The sequence below is a fragment of the Nomascus leucogenys genome, chromosome 10 (genome assembly GCF_006542625.1).
Source record: "Nomascus leucogenys isolate Asia chromosome 10, Asia_NLE_v1, whole genome shotgun sequence".
In the NCBI taxonomy this organism is placed as follows: Eukaryota; Metazoa; Chordata; class Mammalia; order Primates; family Hylobatidae; genus Nomascus; species Nomascus leucogenys.
The window spans coordinates 56166158-56187682 of record NC_044390.1 but is presented as its reverse complement, the minus strand read 5'-3'; the positions used below and the strand labels follow the sequence as shown (position 1 = coordinate 56187682).

The 21525-nt window shown below is 41.8% G+C and overlaps 1 protein-coding gene and 1 pseudogene across 1 annotated transcript; both read left to right on the top strand.

Moving 5' to 3' along the window:
• Window positions 1–4198: 4198 nt before the first annotated feature.
• LOC100601740 lies at window positions 4199–13510 on the top strand (annotated as a pseudogene).
• Window positions 13511–13707: 197 nt separating this feature from the next.
• Window positions 13708–21347, top strand: LOC100588656 (olfactory receptor 7A17-like). The gene is made up of 2 exons (XM_003275869.3): window positions 13708–13780; window positions 20387–21347. The coding sequence occupies exon 2, from the start codon at window positions 20400–20402 to the stop codon at window positions 21345–21347; it is 948 nt and encodes a 315-aa protein (XP_003275917.2). The 5' UTR covers window positions 13708–13780; window positions 20387–20399.
• Window positions 21348–21525: the final 178 nt, after the last annotated feature.

The window sequence follows — 21525 nt, the reverse complement described above, 5'->3', positions numbered from 1 at the left end:
GGACTCAAAGCCTCAGAGCTTTGAAATCTGATTAGAATATGGAAATTGAAATTGTTCCTTCTACTTACCTCCTGGATTTTCCATTACTTTGATTACACCTTCGTTATACAATGTAAGTGACTCACTTCATTAAGCTTTCTGCTCTGTCTAATATCTAGACAGTTCTGCTTTTTGTCCATTTTTATATTTTCACCTGTTAATACAAACTACGGGTCAGAAATACATGGAATCTGGGTCCGGGTATGGTGGCTCATGCCTGTAATCCCAGCGCTTTGGGAGGCCAAGGTGGGTGGATTGCCTGAGGTCAGGAGTTTGACACCAGCCTAGGCAACATGATGAAACTCGTCTCTACTAAAAATACAGAAATTAGCCAAGTGTGGTGGCAGGTGCCTGTAATCCCAGCTACTTGGGAGGTTGAGGTGGGAGAATCGCTTGAACCCGGGAGGCAGAGGTTGCAGTGAGCAGAGGTCGTACCACTACACTCCAGCCTGGGTGACAGAATCTGTCTCAAAAAATAAATAAATAAATTTAATTTAATTTAATTTAATTTAATAGAAATACATGGAATCCAATTCATTTCATGGAGCAACATGGACTTCTTAAGAATAAGTTCTTCTCAAATGACATATGTTAAATAATTTTTCTTCTAAAAAATGTTATATGCTGTACTTCTTCAATGAAGGGAAAAAGACTACGCTTGGCAATGAAAGTCATTTGTGTAATTTTATAGCAGAAGAAAATACTTTTTCAATTTCGTGTTCGTTATGCCTTTGTACATCACCACGCAAACTGTTCTTCGTGGTAACGTGGTGATTAACACATCAGTTTGTTTAATTACTTGCCATTGGGTTTTATTCTCATCTTTAGAATCCTTTTTCTTATTCAGCTTGGTGTCCAAAGTGCATACACAGTGACTGATAAAAAACTGATTTTCATCCACATGTCTCCAAATGGACAAATTTGAAAAAAATGATTTGTCTTAGTATGGCATTAGAGTCAGAGATAAAAGTTAATATAAGTAAATTTAAAATTATGCATTTAACCCACATCCAACATAATACTGAATAGGGAAAAGTTGAAAGCATTCCCTCTGAGAATGGGAACAAGACAAGGATGCCCACTCTCACCACTCCTCTTCAACACAGGACTGGAAGTCCTAGCCAGAGCAGTCAGAGAAGAGAAAGAAATAAAGGGCATCCAAATCAGTAAAGAGGAAGTCAAACTGTCGCTATTTGCTGACAATATGATAGTTTACCTTGAAAACCCTAAGGACTCCTCCAGAAGGCTCCTAGAACTGATAAAAGAATTCAGTAAAGTTTCCAAATACAAGATTAATATATACAAATCAGTAACTCTTTTATACATCAACAGTGACTAAGTGGAGAATCAAATTAAGAACTTAATCCCTTTTACAGGAGCTGCAAAAAAAATAAAATACTTATGAATACACCTAACAAAGGAGTCTAAAGACCTCTACAAGGAAAACTACCAAACACTGCTGAAAGAAATCATAGATGACACAAACAAATAGAAACACATCCCATGCTCATGGATGGATAGAATCAGTATTGTGAAAATGACCATACTGCCAAAAGCAATCTACAAATTCAATGCAATCCCCATCATAATACCATCATTCTTCACAGAGTTAGAAAAAACAATTTTAAAATTCATATGGAGCCAAAAAAGAGCCCACATAGCCAAAGCAACACTAAGCAAAAATAACAAATCTGGAGGCATCACACTACCTGATTTCAAACTATAATATAAGGCCATAGTCACCAAAACAGTGTGGTACTGGTATAAAAATAGGCACATAGACCAATGGAACAGAATAGAGAACTCAGAAATAAGCCCAAATACTTACAGCCAACTGATCTTCAACAAAGCAAACAGAAACAGAAAGTGGGGAAAGGACACCCTTTTCAACAAATGGTGCTGGGATAATTGGCTAGCCACATGTAGGAGAATAAAACTGGATCCTCATCCCTCACCTTATACAAAAATCAACACAAGATGGATTAAGGACTTAAACCTAAGACCTGAAACTATAAAAATTCTAGAAGATGACATTGGAAAAACCCTTCTAGACATTGGCTTAGGCAAGGATTTGATGACCAAGTACTCAAAAGCAAATACAATAAAAACAAAGATAAATAGCTGGGACCTAATTAAACTAAAGAACTTTTGCATGGCAGAAGTCTGTTTGACAGCAGAGTCAACAGACAACTCACAGAGTGGGAGAAAATCTTCACAGTCTATACATATGACAAAGGACAATATCCAGTATCTACAACAAACACAAATCGTAAGAAAAAAAGCAAACAATCCCATCAAAAAGTGGGGTAAGGACACGAATAGACAATTCTTAAAAGAAGATATACAAATGGCCAACAAACCTATGAAAAAATGCTCAACATCACCAACGATCAGGGAAATGCAAATCAAAATCACAATGCAATACCACCTTACTCCTGCAAAAATGGCCATAATCAAAAAATCAAAAAACAGTAGATGTTGGTGTGGATGCAGTGATTAGGGACCACTTCTACACGGCTGGTGGGAATGTAAACTAGCACAGCCACTATGGAAAGCAGTGTGGTGGTTCCTGACGGAATACTACTCGGCCGTAAAAAGGAATGAATTAACGGCATTTGCAGTGACTTGGATGAGATTGGAGACTATTATTCTAAGTGAATTAAATCAGGAATGGAAAACCAAATATTGTATGTTCTCACTGATATGTAGGAGCTAAAGTATGAAGACAAAAAGGCATAAGAATGATACAATGGACTTTGCGGACTTGGGGGGAAGAGTGGAAAGGGGGTAAGGGACAAAAGGCTACAAATATGGTGCAGTGTATATTGCTTGGGTGATGGGTGCACTAGAATCTCACAAATCACCACTAAAGAACTTACTCATGTAACCAAATACCAACTGTACCCCAATAATTTATGGACTTCTGCCCTGCCTTCACTATGGTGTCTGTTCAATTGTCACCTGGTCTGCTGATATTGCATCAATGACCAGTAAAAAAATGGTCAGTAAAAAAAAATATAACACCCCATCCACACTTTCCTTCTTATTTCTTTTTTCCTCTTCAAAGGATTTGTCACCATCGGATACCATATGGTGATACCATATGGCATTTCTCTTGTTTGTATTCTTTCTCTGTCACTGATTTGTAGCAACTTTTTTTTTTTTCAGAGTCTCGGTGTGTCACGCAGGCTGAAGTGCAGTGGCGTGATCTTGGCTCACTGCAACCTCCACCTCCTAGGTTCAAGCGATTCTCCTGCCTCAACCTCCAGAGTAGCTGCGACTACAGGTGCGTGCCACCACATCCAGCTGTTTTTGTTTGTTTGTTTGTTTGTTTGTTTTGTATTTTTTGTAGAGATGGGAATTCACCACATTGGTCAGGCTGGTCTCGAGCTCCTGACCTCAGGTGATCCACCCTCCTCGGACTCCCAAAATGCTGGGATTACACGTGTGAGCCACCTCGCCCAGCCTGTAGTGACTTGTTTTATAGAACTAATTATTCGATGTCCAGCCAGTATTTGTAACACATCAGAATTCACTTTACAGTCCTCAAATGCCTAAAAATTTTCTCATGAATACTGCAGAGTTCATGCATTCAGGGAAAGATTGTGAGTGGGACAGGAATTCCTAACCAGAATTGTCAAAGGGATGCCCTAACAGGGGCTAGATTCACATGCAAAATGTAGAAATTAACTTCTTGTAAAATGGAGGTTATCAGAGCCTGGGAGTATTGGGGGAGGGGGGTTGTTGGGGAAGATGATGGTCAATGAATACAAAATTACAGTTAAATTAAAAAAAGTTCAAGAGATCTATTGTACAGTATGTTGACTCTAGTCAATGGTAATACATTGTATTCGTGAAAAATCCTAAGAGAGTGGTTGCAGAGTATTTTCACCATAAAAATGATGACTGTGTGGGGTGATATTAATTAATATTAATTGACAAGATTTAGCCAATCCACAATGTAAATATACTTCGAAACATCATATTATACACAGCAAATACAAACAATTCTGTCAACTTAAAAAGAAATAAAATTTATTTTAAAAATTAAGTTATTGACAGTAGAATATAAATGACAGCGTTTCTGATAGGTTTGTAATGCACACTTTCATCAAGTTCTTTTTCTCTCATTTTGAAAGTCATTATCAATCACATAGAACCAGGGAATGATACACAGATTTCAGAATTTCTTCTTCTGGGACTTTCAGAGAAACCAGAATCGCAGCCCTTCCTCTTTGGGCTGTTCCTGTCCATGTACCTGGTCACCGTGCTCGGGAATGTGCTCATCATCCTGGCCACAATCTCAGACTCCCACCTCCACACCCCCATGTACTTCTTCCTCTCCAACCTGTCCTTTGCAGACATCTGTTTCATCTCCACTACAGTCCCAAAGATGCTCATAAACATCCAGACACAGAGCAGAGTCATCACCTATGCAAGCACCCAGATGTGCTTTTTTGTACTCTTTGCAGCATTGGACAGCTTACTCCTGACCGTGATGGCCTATGACCGGTTTGTGGCCGTCTGTCACCCTCTGCACTACACGGTCATCATGAGCCCCTGGGCTCTGTGGACTGCTGGTTCTGGTGTCCTGGATTATTGGTGCTCTGGATTCCTCATTACATAGCTTCATGGTGTTGTCACTGCCCTTCTGCACAGATTTCCAAATTCCACGCTTTGTAAACTTAATCAGGTCACCCGCCTTTTTTTTTGTTTTTGTTTTTGTTTTGTTTTTGTCATTTTCCTACTTTTCCAAAGTTATTCCCAAACTAAGGTCAGAAACAAAGTGGAGATTCCTATTAGTCCATAGAGTTGTGAGCTGTGTTAGCGCAAAGAAAAATTACACTTGGCAACTATAAGTCATTAATGTAATCTTTTTTTTTTTTTGAGACAGTTTCGCTCTTGTCACCCAGGTTGGAGTGCAATGGTGCGACCTTGGGTCACTGCAACCTCCACCTCCAAGGTTCAAGCAATACTCCTGCCTCAGTCTCTGGAGTAGCTGGGATTACAGGCGCCTGCCATCATGCCCGGCTAATTTTTTGTATTTTTAGTAGAGACCAGGTTTCACCATGTTGACTAGGCTGGTCTCGATCTCCTGACCTCGTGATCCGCCCGCCTCGGCCTCCCAAAGTGCTGGGATTACAGGTGTGAGCCACCGCGCCCAGCCTCATTAATGTAATTTTACTGTAGGTAAATATCTGAGACCACAGTTTTTCTCTTCTGAGTCCACCATTCTTTTCCCTATCACTACTTGACTGCTGCATTTGACAATGTAAACTTTAACACATTAGTGTGTTTACAGCTCATCATCACATTTTATTCTCCTCATTAGGATCCTGTGCTCTATTCAGACCAGTGTCCACAGTGCCTACCACATTCCCTGGGCAGGAATGGAACAAAAATTGCAGGCTGGGAGCAGTGGCTCACGCCTGTAATCCTAGCACTTTGGGAGGCCAAGGTGGGTGGATCCCAAGGTCAGGAGTTCAAGACCAGCCTGGCCAACATGGCGAAACCCCACCTCTACTAAAAATACAAAACTTAGCTGGGTGTGGTGGCACGCACCTGTAGTCCCAGCTACTTGGGAGGCTGAGGCAGGAGAATCTTTTCAACCTAGGAGGCAGAGGCTGCAGTGAGCCGAGACCGTGCCATTGCACTCCAGCCTGGGTGACAGAGCGAGACACTGTCTCAAAAAAAAAAAAAAAATTGCACATCAAATACATGTTTCAGGTGTAATCTACACAGAGAGATAAATTTGCCTGAATCCATTGACTTCATATGGCCTTAGATTCAGATATGACCTTAAATACGATGGAGTAAAATGTTCAATCATACATTGCATTACTGTGTAACATTTGTTTTTGATGACGTGCATCTACTCATTGAAGTGTGAAAGCTTGGTCTCTCTGTGTAATGAGATTTGTTCATCCAGGTGAAGGATTTTGTATCATGGTCTATATTAAATTGAATCCTATTGTTCTTCCTGTTTAAAATGTCCCACTGCTACCTGCAACCATGATTCTTTCTATTGTCCTAACTAATACTTCCACCTACAAAAAAAGTGTCATAATCATTAAAGTGTAAATTAATGAAGAATGTTTGTATTTACTTTATCATTAGTTGCTTTATGTCTTTTACACTCAACTCCTTCCAATCTTCATGATGAAAGGATCAACTCACACAATAGTTTGAATTTCTGGCCGCTATTGCCTGTGAGAATAGAGACTCGGGATTCAGGGTCACAATTTTTTTTAAACATAGAAAGCAAAATTTATTATAGTAAGTTACAAGGGGAAATTAACAAGTCTGCCATCAAAAGGGGCTGTTTGTTTTTATTTCCATAGATTTTGTGGGGAGAGAGCATAAAAAGGAGCGGGTTGAGGAATAAAAGACTACAAATTGGGTGCAGTCTATACTGCTCGAGTAATGGGTGCACCAAAATCTCACAAATCACCAGTAAAGAGCTTGCTCATGTAACTGAACTCCTGTTCCCCAAAAATCTACAGGGTCATAATTTATTTCTCCGAATCGCATGTTTTTTCAACCTCTCTTGGTTGCCTAGAAGGAAATCTAAAAGTAGACTCATTTTAATACAATTATCTGAAACGAACATGAAAACCAGGTAATCATGAATGTTTCCTTCAAATATCAGAACAAATGTGAAAAACAAAGAAGCAAAGATGATTCTGAATGTCACTAATTCTGTTTACATCGATTATTGTGTCAGTAAGTTACTCTTGCATAACAAAAATTCCCAATACCAAATGGTTTAATGTCATGCTTTTTAAAAATCACATCAGAGTGTCGGGCACGGTGGCTCACACCTGTAATCCCAACACTTTGGGAGGCCGAGGCGGGTGGATCACCTGAGATCAGGAGTTCAAGACCAGCCTGACCAACATGGAGAAACCCCATCTCTACTAAAAATACAAAATTAGCCAGCGTGGTGGTACATGCCTATAATCCCAGCCACTTGGGAGGCTGAGGCAGGAGAATTGCTTGAACCCAGGAGGTAGAGGTTGTGGTGAGCCGAAAACCCACCATTGCACTCCAGTCTGGACAACAACAGTGAAACTCCATCTCAAAAAAAAAAAAAAAAAAAAGAACACATCAGAATCTATGTTGGGGAAGTTTTCACTTCGGGTATGAGGACACATATATTTTGGAAATGACAAACACTTTTAGTCCATGTGACTATCCAAATCTAGTTAGTTCTTGAATTTGGGAGAGCAAGGACAATTGAAGAAAGGAAGATCAAGAGAAGTGAAGTGATCTCACAATGCCTCTTACAGCATCTTCTCAGGCATTGAACATCTCATAGCTCATGAGTCATTGTCTCATGACTCTGTGACGACCAATGAGACATGCTCTTTCTTCCGGACAAAGCATGTCACATGTTCGAGATCAAACTCCACCATTAAAGAGATATCCACTCTTCCCCAACTGAGTTCTCATGAAGACCCAGAGAGTGGAGAAGAAAAAAATCCTCCTGAGACAACAGGAGAGTTAATAAATAAGTGAAAATGTATCTGATATATAGAATATATCTGGCGGGGAAACAGACACATGAGACATTCTCCCTTCTGTTGACATTAAATGTTTATGAATTATATACTATAAACTGGCAACAGGGAAGGTAAGAGTTCTATGAAGTGTTGGAGGAGGTCCTAGAAGAATTGAAGAAATAATTTGATGCACCACAAAACATCAGCTTTATAGATATTCTTAAGAGTAGAAGAGGCTGGGCGCGGTGGCTCACGCTTGTAATCCCAGCACTTTGGGAGGCCGAGGCGGGCGGATCACGAGGTCAGGAGATCGAGACCACGGCGAAACCCCGTCTCTACTAAAAATACAAAAAATTAGCCGGGCATGGTGGGGGGCGCCTGTAGTCCCAGCTACTCAGAGAGGCTGAGGCAGGAGAATGGCGTGAACCTGGGAGGCGGAGCTTGCAGTGAGCCAAGATTGCGCCACTGCACTCCAGCCTGGGTGACAGAGCGAGACTCTGTCTCGAAAAAAAAAAAAAAAAAAAAAAAAAAAGAGTAGAAGATAGTAGGACAGCTTTAAAAGATTCTAAAAATTTCTAATGTGACTATTTGAAGCCAGTGTAATAATAAGCATAAACTGGCGAACTCTCAAGCACTCTCTTCCCTGTGTGGGGTCCTGGAGGAGGTCTTCCTTCAAAAGCACAACTTGCTGTCTCCCAGAAGCAGAGCACTGGTAGACTCACTTCCTGTCCCAAGAAACCTTTCTGGTGTCACAATGATCTTAGTAAATATAAGAAACTATGATACAGTCACAAGCTGCTGTCCATCAAACATCTGCTCTGTGGCAGGCACTTTCCAATGAGCTTTAAAATATTATTTACATCTCAAGTAAACTCCCTAAGGTAGATGGAATTTCTAAAGTTCCATTTCCTGTCCGGAGAGAAGTACTCAAAAGGCATGTGTAAACCTGTGCAAAAGCTGAGCTACCAAGTCCAACATTTGACCTCCTGAAGTCAGACATGAGGTGCATGATAGAATTCTTGTTGGAAAAGGCCTCAAAACAGTTATATCTGACTCTTACATGGGACCGCAGCTTTGGTTCTTGATATGGTTTTGCTGTGTCCCCACCCAAATCTCACCTTGAATTGTAATAATCACCATGTGTCATCAAGAGTGGGGCCAGGTGGGGATAATTGAATCATGGGGGCAGTTTCCCCTGCACTGTTCTCGTGGTAGTGAATAAATCTCACGAGATCTGATGGTTTTATAAATGAGAGCCCCCCTGCACAAGCTCTCTTGCTTGCTGCCATGTAAGACATGACTTTGCTTTTTATTCGCCTTCCACCATGATTGTGAGGCCTCCCCAGCCATGTGGGACTGTAAGTCCATTAAGCCTCTTTCCTTTATAAATTACCCAGTCTCAGGTATATCTTTATTAGCAGTGTGAGAATAGACTAATACCTTGTGTTAAAGTGTTCTTTTTTTTTTTTTTTTTTTTGAGACAGAGTCTCGCTCTGTCGCCCAGGCTGGAGTGCAGTGGCGCAATCTCGGCTCACTGCAAGCTCCACCTCCCGGGTTCATGCCATTCTTCTCCCTCAGCCTCTCCGAGTAGCTGGGACTACAGGCGCCCGCCACCACGCCCGGCTAATTTTTTTTGTATTTTTAGTAGAGACGGGGTTTCACCGTGGTCTTGATCTCCTGACCTCGTGATCCACCCGCCTAGGCCTCCCAAAGTGCTGGGATTACAAGCGTGAGCCACTGCGCCCAGCCTAAAGTGTTCTTAACACCAAAACAAAACAAGAAAAGGACACAGGATACTCTGAGAAATTATGGATATGTTTATTACATTGATTATAGTTTGAATTCCTTGTAGATTCTGGGTATCAGCTTTACTGAAGTATAATTAATATACAAGTACTGCATGTGTTTGATATATACAGATAGATGAGTTTGGACGCATATTCCAGCACTTTCTCTTTTCTTGCTAACATCATACTCAAAGGTGAAAAGTTGAAAGCTTTTCCTCTAAGAAAGATCAGGAACAAGACAAGGATTCACACTCTTTTCAGCATAGTACTTGAAATCCTAGCCAGAACAATTAGGCAATAAAGAGAAATAAAAGACATCCAAACAGGAAAGGCAAATGTAAAACTGTCACTCTTTGCTGATGACATGACTTTATATAAAGAAAAACTTGGGCCAGGTGCAGTGGCTCACACCTGTAATCCCAGGACTTTGGGAGGCCGAGGTGGGTGGATCACCTGAGGTCAGGAGTTTGAGACTAGCCTGGCCAACATGGTGAAACCCCGTCTCTACCAAAAATACAAAAATTAGCCTGACGGTGGTGCGTGCCTATAGTCCCAGTCCCAACTCAAGAGGCCAAGGCAGGAGAATTGCTTGAACCTGGGAGGCAGATGTTGCAGTGAGCCGAGATCATGCCACTGCACTCCAGCCTGGGTGACAGAGCAAGACTCCAACTAAAAAAAAAAAAGAGAAAAAGAAGAAAAGAAAAAAGAAAATCTTAAAGATTCTGCCAAAAAACTGTTAGAATTGATAAACAAATTCAGTAAAGTTGTAGGATATAAAATCAACATACGAAAAATCAGTAGTGTTTCTATACACTAACAACCAACTATGTGAAAAAGAAATTAAGAAAACAATCTTATTATAAACAGCATGGTACCGGCATTTTAAAAGACACAGCCACTAATGAAGCCGATAGAAAGCCCAGAAATAAGCCTAAATATTTACAGTGAATTGATTTTCAATCAAGGTGCCAAAACGTTCAATGGAAATAGGACAGACTCTTTAGTACATGGTATTGGGAAAACTGGAAATCCACATGCAGAAGAATGAAAATTGGATCCTTAACCCAAATCATATTTAAAAAATCAACTCAAGGCTGGGCGCAGTGGCTCACGCTTGTAATCCCAGCACTTTGGGAGGCCGAGGCAGGCAGATCATGAGGTCAGGAGATCGAGACCATGGTGAAACCCCGTCTCTACTAAAAATACAAAAAAATTAGCTGGGCGTAGTGGCGGGCGCCTGTAGTCCCAGCTACTCGGAGAGGCTGAGGCAGGAGAATGGCATGAACCCGGGAGGCGGAGCTTGCAGTGAGCCAAGATTGCGCCACTGCACTCCAGCCTGGGCGACAGAGCGAGACTCCGTCTCAAAAAAAAAAAAAAAAAAAAAAAAAATCAACTCAAAATGAATAAAGACTTAAATGTAAGAAGTGAAACTGTAAAGCTACTAGAAGAAAACGTAGGGGGACAACTCCATGACATTGGTCTCAGCAATGATTTCTTGGATAAGACTCTAAAACCACAGGCAACAAAAGCAAAAATAGATACGTGAGATTGCATCAAACTAAAAAGATTCTGCACAGAATGGAAACAATTCACAGAGTAAAGATGCAACCCATAGGCTGGAAGAAAATATTTGCAAATCATGTATCTGATAAGGGACTAATAACCAAAATACATAAAGAACTCAAACAACTCAATAGCAAGAAAACAAATAACCCAGTGAAAAAACAGGCAAATAATCTGAACAGACATTTCTTAAAAGAAGAGAATGAATGGCCAATAGGTATATTTTAAAATGCTCATCGTGTCTAACCATCAGGGAAATGCAAAATAAAACCACAATGAGAAATCATCTCACATCTGTTAGAATGGCTATTGATAAAAAGATAAATTATAACAAGTATTGGCAAGGATATAGAGAAAAGGGAACACCTCTACATTGTTGGTGGGAAAGTATAGTAGTACAGACAGTTTGGAAAATACTAAAGAGGTTTCTAAAAAAAAATTAAAAATTGAACTACCATACGATCCAGCAATCCCACTTCTGAGTACATATTTAAAGGAATTAAAATTGGTATTGATATAGGAGCTAAAAAGAAATTATTTAGGCAGTTAGAGAGGCTAAGAGAGTCCTTGGTAAGGTTTCCCTTTCAACAAAAAGCAGCCCCAAATCATTTCTTTTCTAACAAAGAGCAGCCTGTAAAATCGAGCTGCAGCCATAGATAAGCAAGCTGGAAGCTTTTGTGAGTGAATGCCGGCAGCTGTGCCAAGAGAAAAAGGGCTAGCTGGGGGCCAGGCATGTTCAACATGGAGGCTCCCTCTTCCTTTTCTTTGTCAACCACGTGTACAGTAAAGGAACAGCAACGTGGCACCGGTCAGGTAGACTCCATCTGCATAATAAAAGATTAGGGTGAGGTGGGCAGCTTCTTCTCACAAACGTCCTGGTCCGACCAATCTCTCATCCCCTATGTAAATCAGACACCACCTCCTCAAGCTCATCTAAAAAACTCCTGCACTTCGCCATGGGCCAGAAGACCCACTCTGGAGCCCCTCTCTCTCTGCAGGAATGAGAGCTTCTCACTTTTCTCTTCCTTGTTAAACCTCTGCTCTTAAACTCACTTCTTGTGTATCCATGTCCTTGCTTTCCTTGGCATGAGACAACGAACCTCGAGTATTTACCCCAAACAATGATGCCGCTTCAGTATGTCAAAAAGAAATCTGCACTACCATGTTCATTGCAGCAGTATTCACAATACTGTGAATTTTAGTATGGAAACAGCCTAAGTGTCCAACAATAAATTTTGAGGGACCCCTGCAAATCATAGCACTGAGCTACTGAGTCCAACAGTTGGTGGTGGCCTCAAAATATCTACACCTGACTGTAAAACTTGGCCATTGCCTTAATACTCAAAGAGTGGTCCACAGAGCAAAAACTGGCAGCAACCACATCAATTGGGAGATGGTTACCAATGGAGCATCTCTGGGCCCACCCCAGCCCTGACAAATTAGCACCTGCACTTGAACAAGCTCTCCAAGTGATTCTTACACAACGAAATTGCAGAAGTGCTTGTCTTTAATAAAGCTACCCAACCTACTCACTTTTGACATTTGTGCTGGGTAGTTGTTTGTGGTGGGGGCTGTCACATGTATTATAGGTTGTGGAGCAGCATCCCAGGACTCAACACACTAGGCACCAGTAGCACCTCCCCAGTTGTGACAAGCAACATTTCACCAGATATGATCTTGGCTCACTGCAACCTCCACCTCCCAGGTTAAAGTGATTCTCGTGCCTCAGCCTCCCGAGTAGCTGGGATTACAGGCATGCGCCACCACACCTGGCTAATGTTTGTATTTTTAGTAGAGACGGGGTTTCACCATGTTGGTCAGGCTTGTCTTGAACTTCTGACCTCAAGTGATCCACCCACCTTGGCCTCCCAAAGTCCTGGGTTTACAGGCGTGAGCCACTGTGGGCCTAATAAATGTTTTATAAATGGAGGAGGAGGACAGCTCTTGACTTGTGTCACAAGCATGGATCTCCTTATTTTTTCATCAAAAGTGTTATGAAGCCAAGGAGTACAGTATCTATGATTTTATATCAAAGGAATATAGTTCTCTCCCTTGTTGAAGAAAACAATAACAATTTTCTGGAGGTATCGGGGTGAGGGCTGTGCCCACCATGTCAATGCTTTGGAAATCCAAGAAACCTAGTCAGGGGAGGTTCTTCATTCTTCGAGTTCCGGGGAAACTTTCTCTCAGGGTTGGGACAAGGTGATGGGAGATTAGACCTCTGGGAAGCAGGAGAGCTCATGGAGAAGGAATAATAAAGACTAGATGCACCTGACTTATTTTATTTTATTTTATTTTATTTTATTTTATTTTATTTTACTTTAAGTGCTGGGATTCATGTGCAGAGCATGCAGGTTGGTTACATAAGTATACATGTGCCATGGTGGTTTGCTGCACCTATCAACCCGTCATCTAGGTTTTAAGCCCTGGATGTATCAGGTATTTGTCCTAATACTCTCCCTCCCCTTGTCCCCCACCCCCTGACAGGCCCCGGTGTGTGATGTTCCCCTCCCTGTGTCTATGTGTTCTCATGATGCACCTAACTTTTAACTTGGACTCTTAAAGAATCTGCAAGAAAAAATTCCTTTCTGTGCAAAGCAACGTCCCACAGGAAAATGATGTGCTCAGGGTCTGAATAATAAGCTATGTGCCTAACGAGCAGATACGGGGAGCTATAAATATCACTGTTGTCCCTCAGCGTGTACAACTTTGGGCTGGAAGGGACACACGTGATTATTTATTCTGGAGTGCTAGGTCTACCTCAGGGACCAGTGCTTGACTCCTTCCTGCTGTCTTGTCTGGCGACAGAGTTTCAATCTCCACCATCAACCATTCAGAGAAGAATTTGAATTCCCACACAGAGCCTTTCCTCTGAGAGATCCCATCCAGGTGAGTCGGACAGCCCAGTAGCTACTTCAGAAAAGCTTCAGAGAGAATAGAAACAGAGAACATTTTTCTGAGGTCACTTGAGAGTCAGTACAGCCTAGTCCAGAGCCCAGAGATTGCAGTGGGTTTTTTTTTTTTTTTTGCTTGTCTGCTTAATTAATTCAGGCTTTTGTTTATGACGCTAAAAAGGGACATAAACATTGACATCAGCAATGTACTGCTCACTGTTGATATTTAAGTGATGGAAGCATAATGAGAAGAGAGAACTGTAGGCATAGAGTGGTTCCAGTAGAAACACTCTATGTATATTTGAGAACAAATGTCCATGAATCTCTGCAATTTTCGGAAGCAGACAAATAGGGTATTGGCTGTGGAGGGATACACACTGATGTGAGCGCATTCTTTTTTTTTTGAGATGGAATCTGGCTCTGTCGCCCAGGCTGGAGTGCAGTGGGGCAATCTCGGCTCACTGCAACCTCCGCTTCCCAGGTTCAAGCGATTCTCCTACCTCAGCCTCCTGAGTAGCTGAGACTACAGGCGCCTACCACCACGCCCAGCTAATTTTTTGTATTTTTAGTAGAGACGAGGTTTCTCTCACTGTGTTAGCCAGGATGGTCTTGAACTCCTGACCTTGTGATCCGCCTGCCTCGACCTCCCAAAGTGCTGGGATTACAGGCATGAGACACTGTGCCTGGTCTCCTTTTTGTTTTTAAGATGGAGTATATTTGAGCATGCTTCCACACTGGTGAGAAAGATCCAGACCAGTGGATTGTTTGCTAATGCTACCTTACAACAGTAGTTCGTGAGGCATACGTTTTGCAGTAATCTCCCTTCATGCTAGATAGTCAGATGGAAAAAGTATACATTGGGTAGGTGGAAAAGGGTACACTAAAGAGCTTTATTTGCAATTATTTCTTCACTGCTGAGTCTGAACATATTTGTGGGTTTGTTAGACATTTACTTTCTCAATTGCAAATTGTCTGTGTGAGTGCTTTGCTTTCACGGAGTGGGTTTGTTTGCAGTGTCTTTATTTCTGTTTTTGATTGCATTCTTTCAAACATAAGAATTGGAGTTTTAGGCCAGGCAGGGTGGCTAATGCCCATAATCCCAGCACTTTGGGAGGCTGAGGTGGGCAGATCGCTCGAGCTCAGGAGTTCGAGACCAGCCTGGGCAACATGGTGAAATCCCATTTCTACAAAAATAAACACAAAAATTAGCCAGGCATGGTGGCATGCACGTGCAGTCCCAGCTACTGGGAGGCTAAGGTGGGAGGATGGCTTAAGCCCAGGAGGCAGAGGTTGCAGTGAGCTGAGATCATGCCACTGCACTGCAGCCTGGGTGACAGAACCAGACCTTATCTCACAAAACAATAAAAGGAATTGGAGTTAAGGTGGGGTATATTTGAGTATATACCACCACCTTTGCAGTTTAACATTTAGTTATTTTATGCACATATAGATGTACTGCATATTTTATGTACATATAGATGCATCTATACATGTATAGATATATGAAAGTTTGTAAGTTTTGTGTGGTCAAATCTATCTGTCATACTGTGTTCCCCTGATTGCTTTTTTTATTTTTTTATTTTTTTATTATTATACTTTAGGTTTTAGGGTACATGTGCACAATGTGCAGGTTTGTTACATATGTATCCATGTGCCATGTTGTTTTGCTGCACCCATTACCCCGATTGCTTTTATAAACATACAAAGTTCTTCTGCATCATTTGAGTAAATAAATGGCCTTTAATACATTTCCAGTTTATTTTCATCTGTGTTATTTGTAATTGCGCTTTTGTCATTTTGTCGTTCAATCTATTTCTACAAGTCGCACTGTCTTTGACCATCATTTGGAAGGCATTCTTCTTCTTCATTTGACTAAAGATCACCTTTATCTTTTATAAACATATGTGATCCATGTTTATGTAAGATAAAACTATAAATTTAGATACCTCTCGCTCAATTATACAGTATATTCTCTTATGACTAGGTCTGTGTTTTGTTTTGTTTTGTTTTGTTTTGAGACAGAGTCATGTTCTGTGCCGAAGCGGGAGTGCAGTAGCACGATCTTGGCTCACTGCAACCTCCACCTCCCAGGTTCAAGCGATTCTCCTGTCTCAGCCTCCCAAGTAGCTGGGACTACAGACATGCGCCACCACGCCCGGCTAATTTTTGTATTTTTTGGTAGAGACGGGGTTTCTCCATGTTGGCCAGGCTAGTCTTGAACTCCCGACCTCAAGTGATGCTTCTGCCTTGGTCTCCCAAAGTGCTGGAATTAGAGGCATGAGCCACCACACCCAGCCTTGTCCTGGTGTTTTATGTTTATATTTTAATAAATTGGCTCCATGTCCCATGAATTGAAATGCATCTCCTGTTTATTTTCATATGCTGCCTGTGTTCTGACCTCTGTATTCTGAGTCATCTTTTGGAATATATTGAGTCTAGATCCCTTTATTCTTAAAAGGAATATTTCTACGTCAGTTGTATGTTATATTCTCTTATGCCTAGGTCTTTGCAACTATATTTATCCACACTGAAATCATTAAATTACTGCTATTCCGTGTCTCGTTTCAGTTCATTACTGCTGCTTCTTTTGATTTTATTTAATATATTGTTATTTTGAAACCACTATATTTAAACTGATTTTATTCTCTTGCCATTCTTTTCATCTCATTACTTCTCATTTTCTTAAAATGTGTTTCTATACAATGCACATGTATTCATATACGTTTGTGAAAACACAAAAGTGAACAAAGCAAGTTAAGTCCCCGCTCATTTATATTTGGCATGAGAATGATGAAGACAGAATACAATGAAATAAATGTGTGTATGACACAATGTCCTCAGGGATTAATTGCATGAAGAAGGCATTTCAGTGTAAAAGGACTTGTCACAGTGTGTGCAGAATTTTATGTAGTAATATCAGCGAAGCCTTTGCATGTTGCAAGAAGACCAGAACCAGAACTAGAGTGTGCCCGTGGGATTGTAAATAAAGAGATCAAAATGCAAAACCCAAAAAAATAGCAAAGAATAGATTGCCAGCCAGCGTGGTGGCTCACGCCAATAATCCCAGCACTTTGGGAGGCCGAGGCGGGTAGATGACTTGAGGTCAAGAGTTTGAAACCAGCCCGACTAACATGGCGAAACCCCATCTCTGCTAAAAATACAAAATTAGCCGGGCGTGGTGGCGCATGCCTGTAATCCCAGCTACTCGGGAGACTGAGGCAGGAGAATCGCTCAAACCCCGGAGATGGAGGTTGCAGTGAGCCGAGACCACGCCATTGCACTCCAGCCCGGGCAACAAGAGGGAAACTCTGCCTGAGAAAACGTGCCCGCCTCTTCATCTTCTGTCGGACCATATAAAAACCAATTTTCCAAATCAATATGAAATAGGCTACAGGAAAAACAAGATTTTTACTGTTTCATATATTAAAAATGCCCAAATTTGTTTGTTCTTGGTTGAATTGTTGGTTTATTTCCTTTGCCCATTCTTTCCATGGGTATGTTCAATCTCTAAGTGTCTTGGCCCCAAAAAGATTTCATGACTTTTATCTTTTGGACTAATTTGTTTTTTATCTTCTATTATTTTGGTGGCGTATCAAGGAGAATATTGGGAGTTGGAGTGTGGCCGTAACCAAGGAAGCTTTTTCTTTTTTTTTATTAATTTTTTTATTGCCATAGGTTATTGGGGAACAAGTGGTATTTGGTTACATGAGTAAGTTCTTATTGGTGATTTGTGAGATTTTGGTGCACCCATCACCCAAGCAGCGTACACTGCACACAATTTGTAGTCTTTTATCCCTCACCCCCTTCCCACCCTTTTCCCCGTGTCCCCAAAGTCCATTGAGTCATTCTTATGCCTTTGCATCCTCATAACTTAGCTCCCACTTATGGGTGAGAATATACAGTTTGGTTTTCCATTCCTGAGTTACTTCACTTAGAATAATTGTCTCCAGCCGGGTGCGATGGCTCACGCCTGTAATCCCAGCACTTTGGGAGGCTGAGGCGGGCAGATCACCTTCGATCAGGAGTTCGAGACCAGCCTGGTCAACATGGTGAAACCCCATCTCTACTAAAACTACAAAAATTAGCCGGGCGTGGTGGCAGTCACCTATAATCCCAGCTACTCGGGAGGCCGAGACATGAGAGTCACTTGAACCCGGGTTGCAGTGAGCTGAGACTGTGCCATTGCACTCCAGCCTGGGGCACAAGAGGGAGACTTTGTCTCAAAAAAAAAAAAAAAGAATAATTGTCTCCAATCTTATCCAGGTCACTGCGAATGCCATTAATTCATTCAAGCAAGCTATTTCTTCTTCCTGGTCTCTCAGGAATTATCTGAGGTTATTAGATTTTTTCCCCCTTGGGTTTTATTTAATTCTCCTCTGTATGTTTATCAAGCAAAATTGTTGTTTTTATAATTTTTTATGTTTTCTTTAAACAGAAGACAGAACATGACCATACAAAAAAATGGAAAGATAATCTGATATTGAAAGCTTGCTTCATTTCCATTCCTCTCTAATATTAATAGTGTGACTGGAGGTGAGAATAGCTTGCTATAAACACAGTCCCAAGAGTCCTCATTCAGCTTCAAGTGTGTGCCCGTGTGTGTGTCTGTGCTAACTGTGCATGTGTGTGTCTGTCTTTAGTGGGGAGAGTGATTTCAAAATAACATCATTAAACAGAATTGAAAGGAGTCTTGCTAATTAACTGAAACAAGATATGAAGTAGCAATAATTTAATGTTTTCAACATGGATAAATAATTAAAGTTGCAAAGACCTAGGCATAAAAGAATATGACATACAAATGAGGTAGAGATATCCCTTTTAAGAGTAGAGGGACGCAGTGGCTCACGCCTGTAGTCCCAGCACTTTGGGAGGCCGAGGCAGGCGGATCACGAGGTCAGGAGATCAAGACCATCCTGGCTAACACGGTGAAACCCCGCCTCTACTAAAAATGCAAAAAAATTAGCCAGGCGTGATGGCAGGCACCTGTAGTCCCAGCTACTTGGGAGGCTGAGGCAGGAGAATCGCTTGAACCCAGGAGGCGGAGGTTGCAGTGAACCCACATAATGCCACTGTACTCCAGCCTGGCCAACAGAGTGAGACTCTGTCTCAAAACCAAACAAAACAAAACAAAAGCTGGGCAGAGGGACTTCCTGTATTTTGGAGCTTCAGCAGCAATGAAGTCACCTTATAGTGCAACATCTTCTGACACCATCTCCCATCACTTACTTCTCACAGATTTCCCTGCCACACTGGCTTCCTTGTTGGCCTTGAACATCTGAAACCTTCCTCTGCACCTTTGCAGTGGCCATTCTTTCTGCTGGGCACACACATTCCCAGATATCCTCATGGCTCCCGCCCTGTCTTCCTTGAGATCTCATTTCTCTTTTTAAAAATTTCAGCTTTTATTATAGATTAAAGGGTGCATGTGCAGGTTTGTTACACGGGTACATTGTGTGATGCTGAGGCTTCGGGTCCTAACAATCTCATCACTCAGGAGGTAAGCATAGGACCCAACAGGTGGTTCTTCAGCTCACATCCCCCTCCCTCCATCCTCTGTCCAGTGGTCTCCAGTGTCAATTGTTCCCATCTTTATGTTCATGTATATTCGATGTTTAGCTATCATTTATAAGTGAGAACATGCGATATTTGGTTTTCTGTTCTTGCATTAGGTCGCTCAGAATAACGGCCTCTAGCTTCATCCATGTAGCTGGAAAGGACATGATTTTATTCTTTTTTATGGCTGCCTAGTATTCCATGGTGTGTAAGTACCACAGTTTCTTTGTCCAATCCACTGTTGTTGGGCACTTGTCACCTTGACTGCTAGTATTCTCTGAACACCTAGGAAAATTAACATCCTCTATCCACCCTCTCCTTTTTACCTTCTTTCCTTTTCTTATTAGCCCTGGTCACCATCTGACATAGCATGTGATTTACTTGTATTCTTCTCCATACTTCACTGCAGGGACTTTTGTTTTTCAGCATTGTTCACTCATTGTCTAGACAGAGCCTGGAACATAGACAACACTCAATTTAAATTCCTCAAATCCATGAAAGAATTTATCATTAAAGTATTGGTTTTTGTTTTGTTTTGTCTGAGACGGAGTTTTGCTCTTGTAGCCCAGGCTGGATGGAACGCAATGGTGCCATCTTGGCTCCCTGCAACCTCCGCCTCCCAGGTTCAAACGATTTTCCTGCCTCAACCTCCCGAGTAGCTGGGATTACAGGCACGCACCACCACATCCGGCTAATTTTGTATTTTTAGTAGAGATGGGTTTTCTCCATGTTGGTCAGGCTGGTCTCAAACTCCCGACTTCAGGTGATCCGCCAGCCTCTGCCTCCCAAAGTGCTGGGATTACAGGCGTGAGCCACGGCACCTGGCAAAGTTTTTAAATACATGACCATTTGGGGAAAGGTTGAGCATCATGGGAAAGGAATTCCTAAGCACAGATGGGATGGGAGATCTCATAAAGAAGACCAGATCCACACACAAAATATAGAAATTAACTTGTTGACTATAGGATATAAATAATAGCTTTTCTGATGGGTGAATAAAGCATGCTTATGTCATGTATTTTCTCTCTTTTTTTTTTTTTTTTGATAGTCACCTCCACCACATGGAACCAGAGAATGATACACAAATTTCAGAATTTCGACTTCTGGGATTTTCAGAAGAACACAGACTGCAACGATTTCTCTTTGGAGTGTTCTTTTCCATGTACCTCATCACTGTATTTGGAAACTGGCTTATCATCCTGGTTATCATTTTATGCTCCCACCTCCACACCCCCATGTACTTCTTCCTCTCCAACCTGTCCTTTGTAGACATCTGTTTTGCTTCCACCACGGTCCCAAAGATGCTGGTGAATATCCAGACACAGAGCAAAGTCATCACCTATGCAGGCTGCATCACCCAGATGTACTTTTTCATACATTTTGTAGGATTGGACAGCTTCCTCCTAACTGTGATGGCCTATGACCGGTTTGTGGCCATCTGTCACCCCCTGCACTACACGGTCATCATGAACCCTCAACTCTGTGGACTGCTGGTTCTGGCGTCCTGGATCATGAGTGTCTTGCATTCCTTATTACATAGCTTAATGGTGCTGCGGTTGTCCTTATGCAGAGAGTTGGAAATCCCCCACTTTTTCTGTGAACTTAATCAGGTCATCCACCTTGCCTGTTCTGACACCTTTCTTAATGACATGGCGATGTATTTGGCAGCTGTGCTGCTGGGTGGAGGATGTCTCGCTGGGATCCTTTACTCTTACTCTAAGATAGTTTCCTCCATATGTGCAATCTCATCAGCTCAAGGGAAGTACAAGGCATTTTCCACCTGTGCATCTCACCTCTCAGTTGTCTCCTTGTTTTATTGTACGAGCCTAGGAGTGTACCTTAGCTCGGCTGCAACCCACAACTCACACTCAGGTGCAATAGCCTCAGTGATGTACACTGTGGTCACCCCCATGCTGAACCCCTTCATCTACAGCCTGAGGAATAAGGACATAAAGAGGGCTCTGAAGAATTCTTTGGGAGGGAAACTAGAAAAGTGCCAGTTGTCCTAGGGCTGAAGCTATATCCATGATTGCAAGGCTCAAAGCCTCAGAGCCAGATATTGCTGTTGTTTAATCAGATCATGGAAGTGGAAATTGCTCTTTTTTTTTTTTTTTTTTTTTGAGACAGAGTTTCACTCTGTCGCCCAGGCCAGAGTGCAGTGGCGCCATCGCCGCTTACTGCAAGCTC

What these genes read in the sequence shown, in the direction of transcription:
- LOC100588656 (XM_003275869.3), top strand. Translation starts at nt 20,400, where the DNA reads ATGGAACCAGAGAATGATACACAAATTTCAGAATTTCGACTTCTGGGA.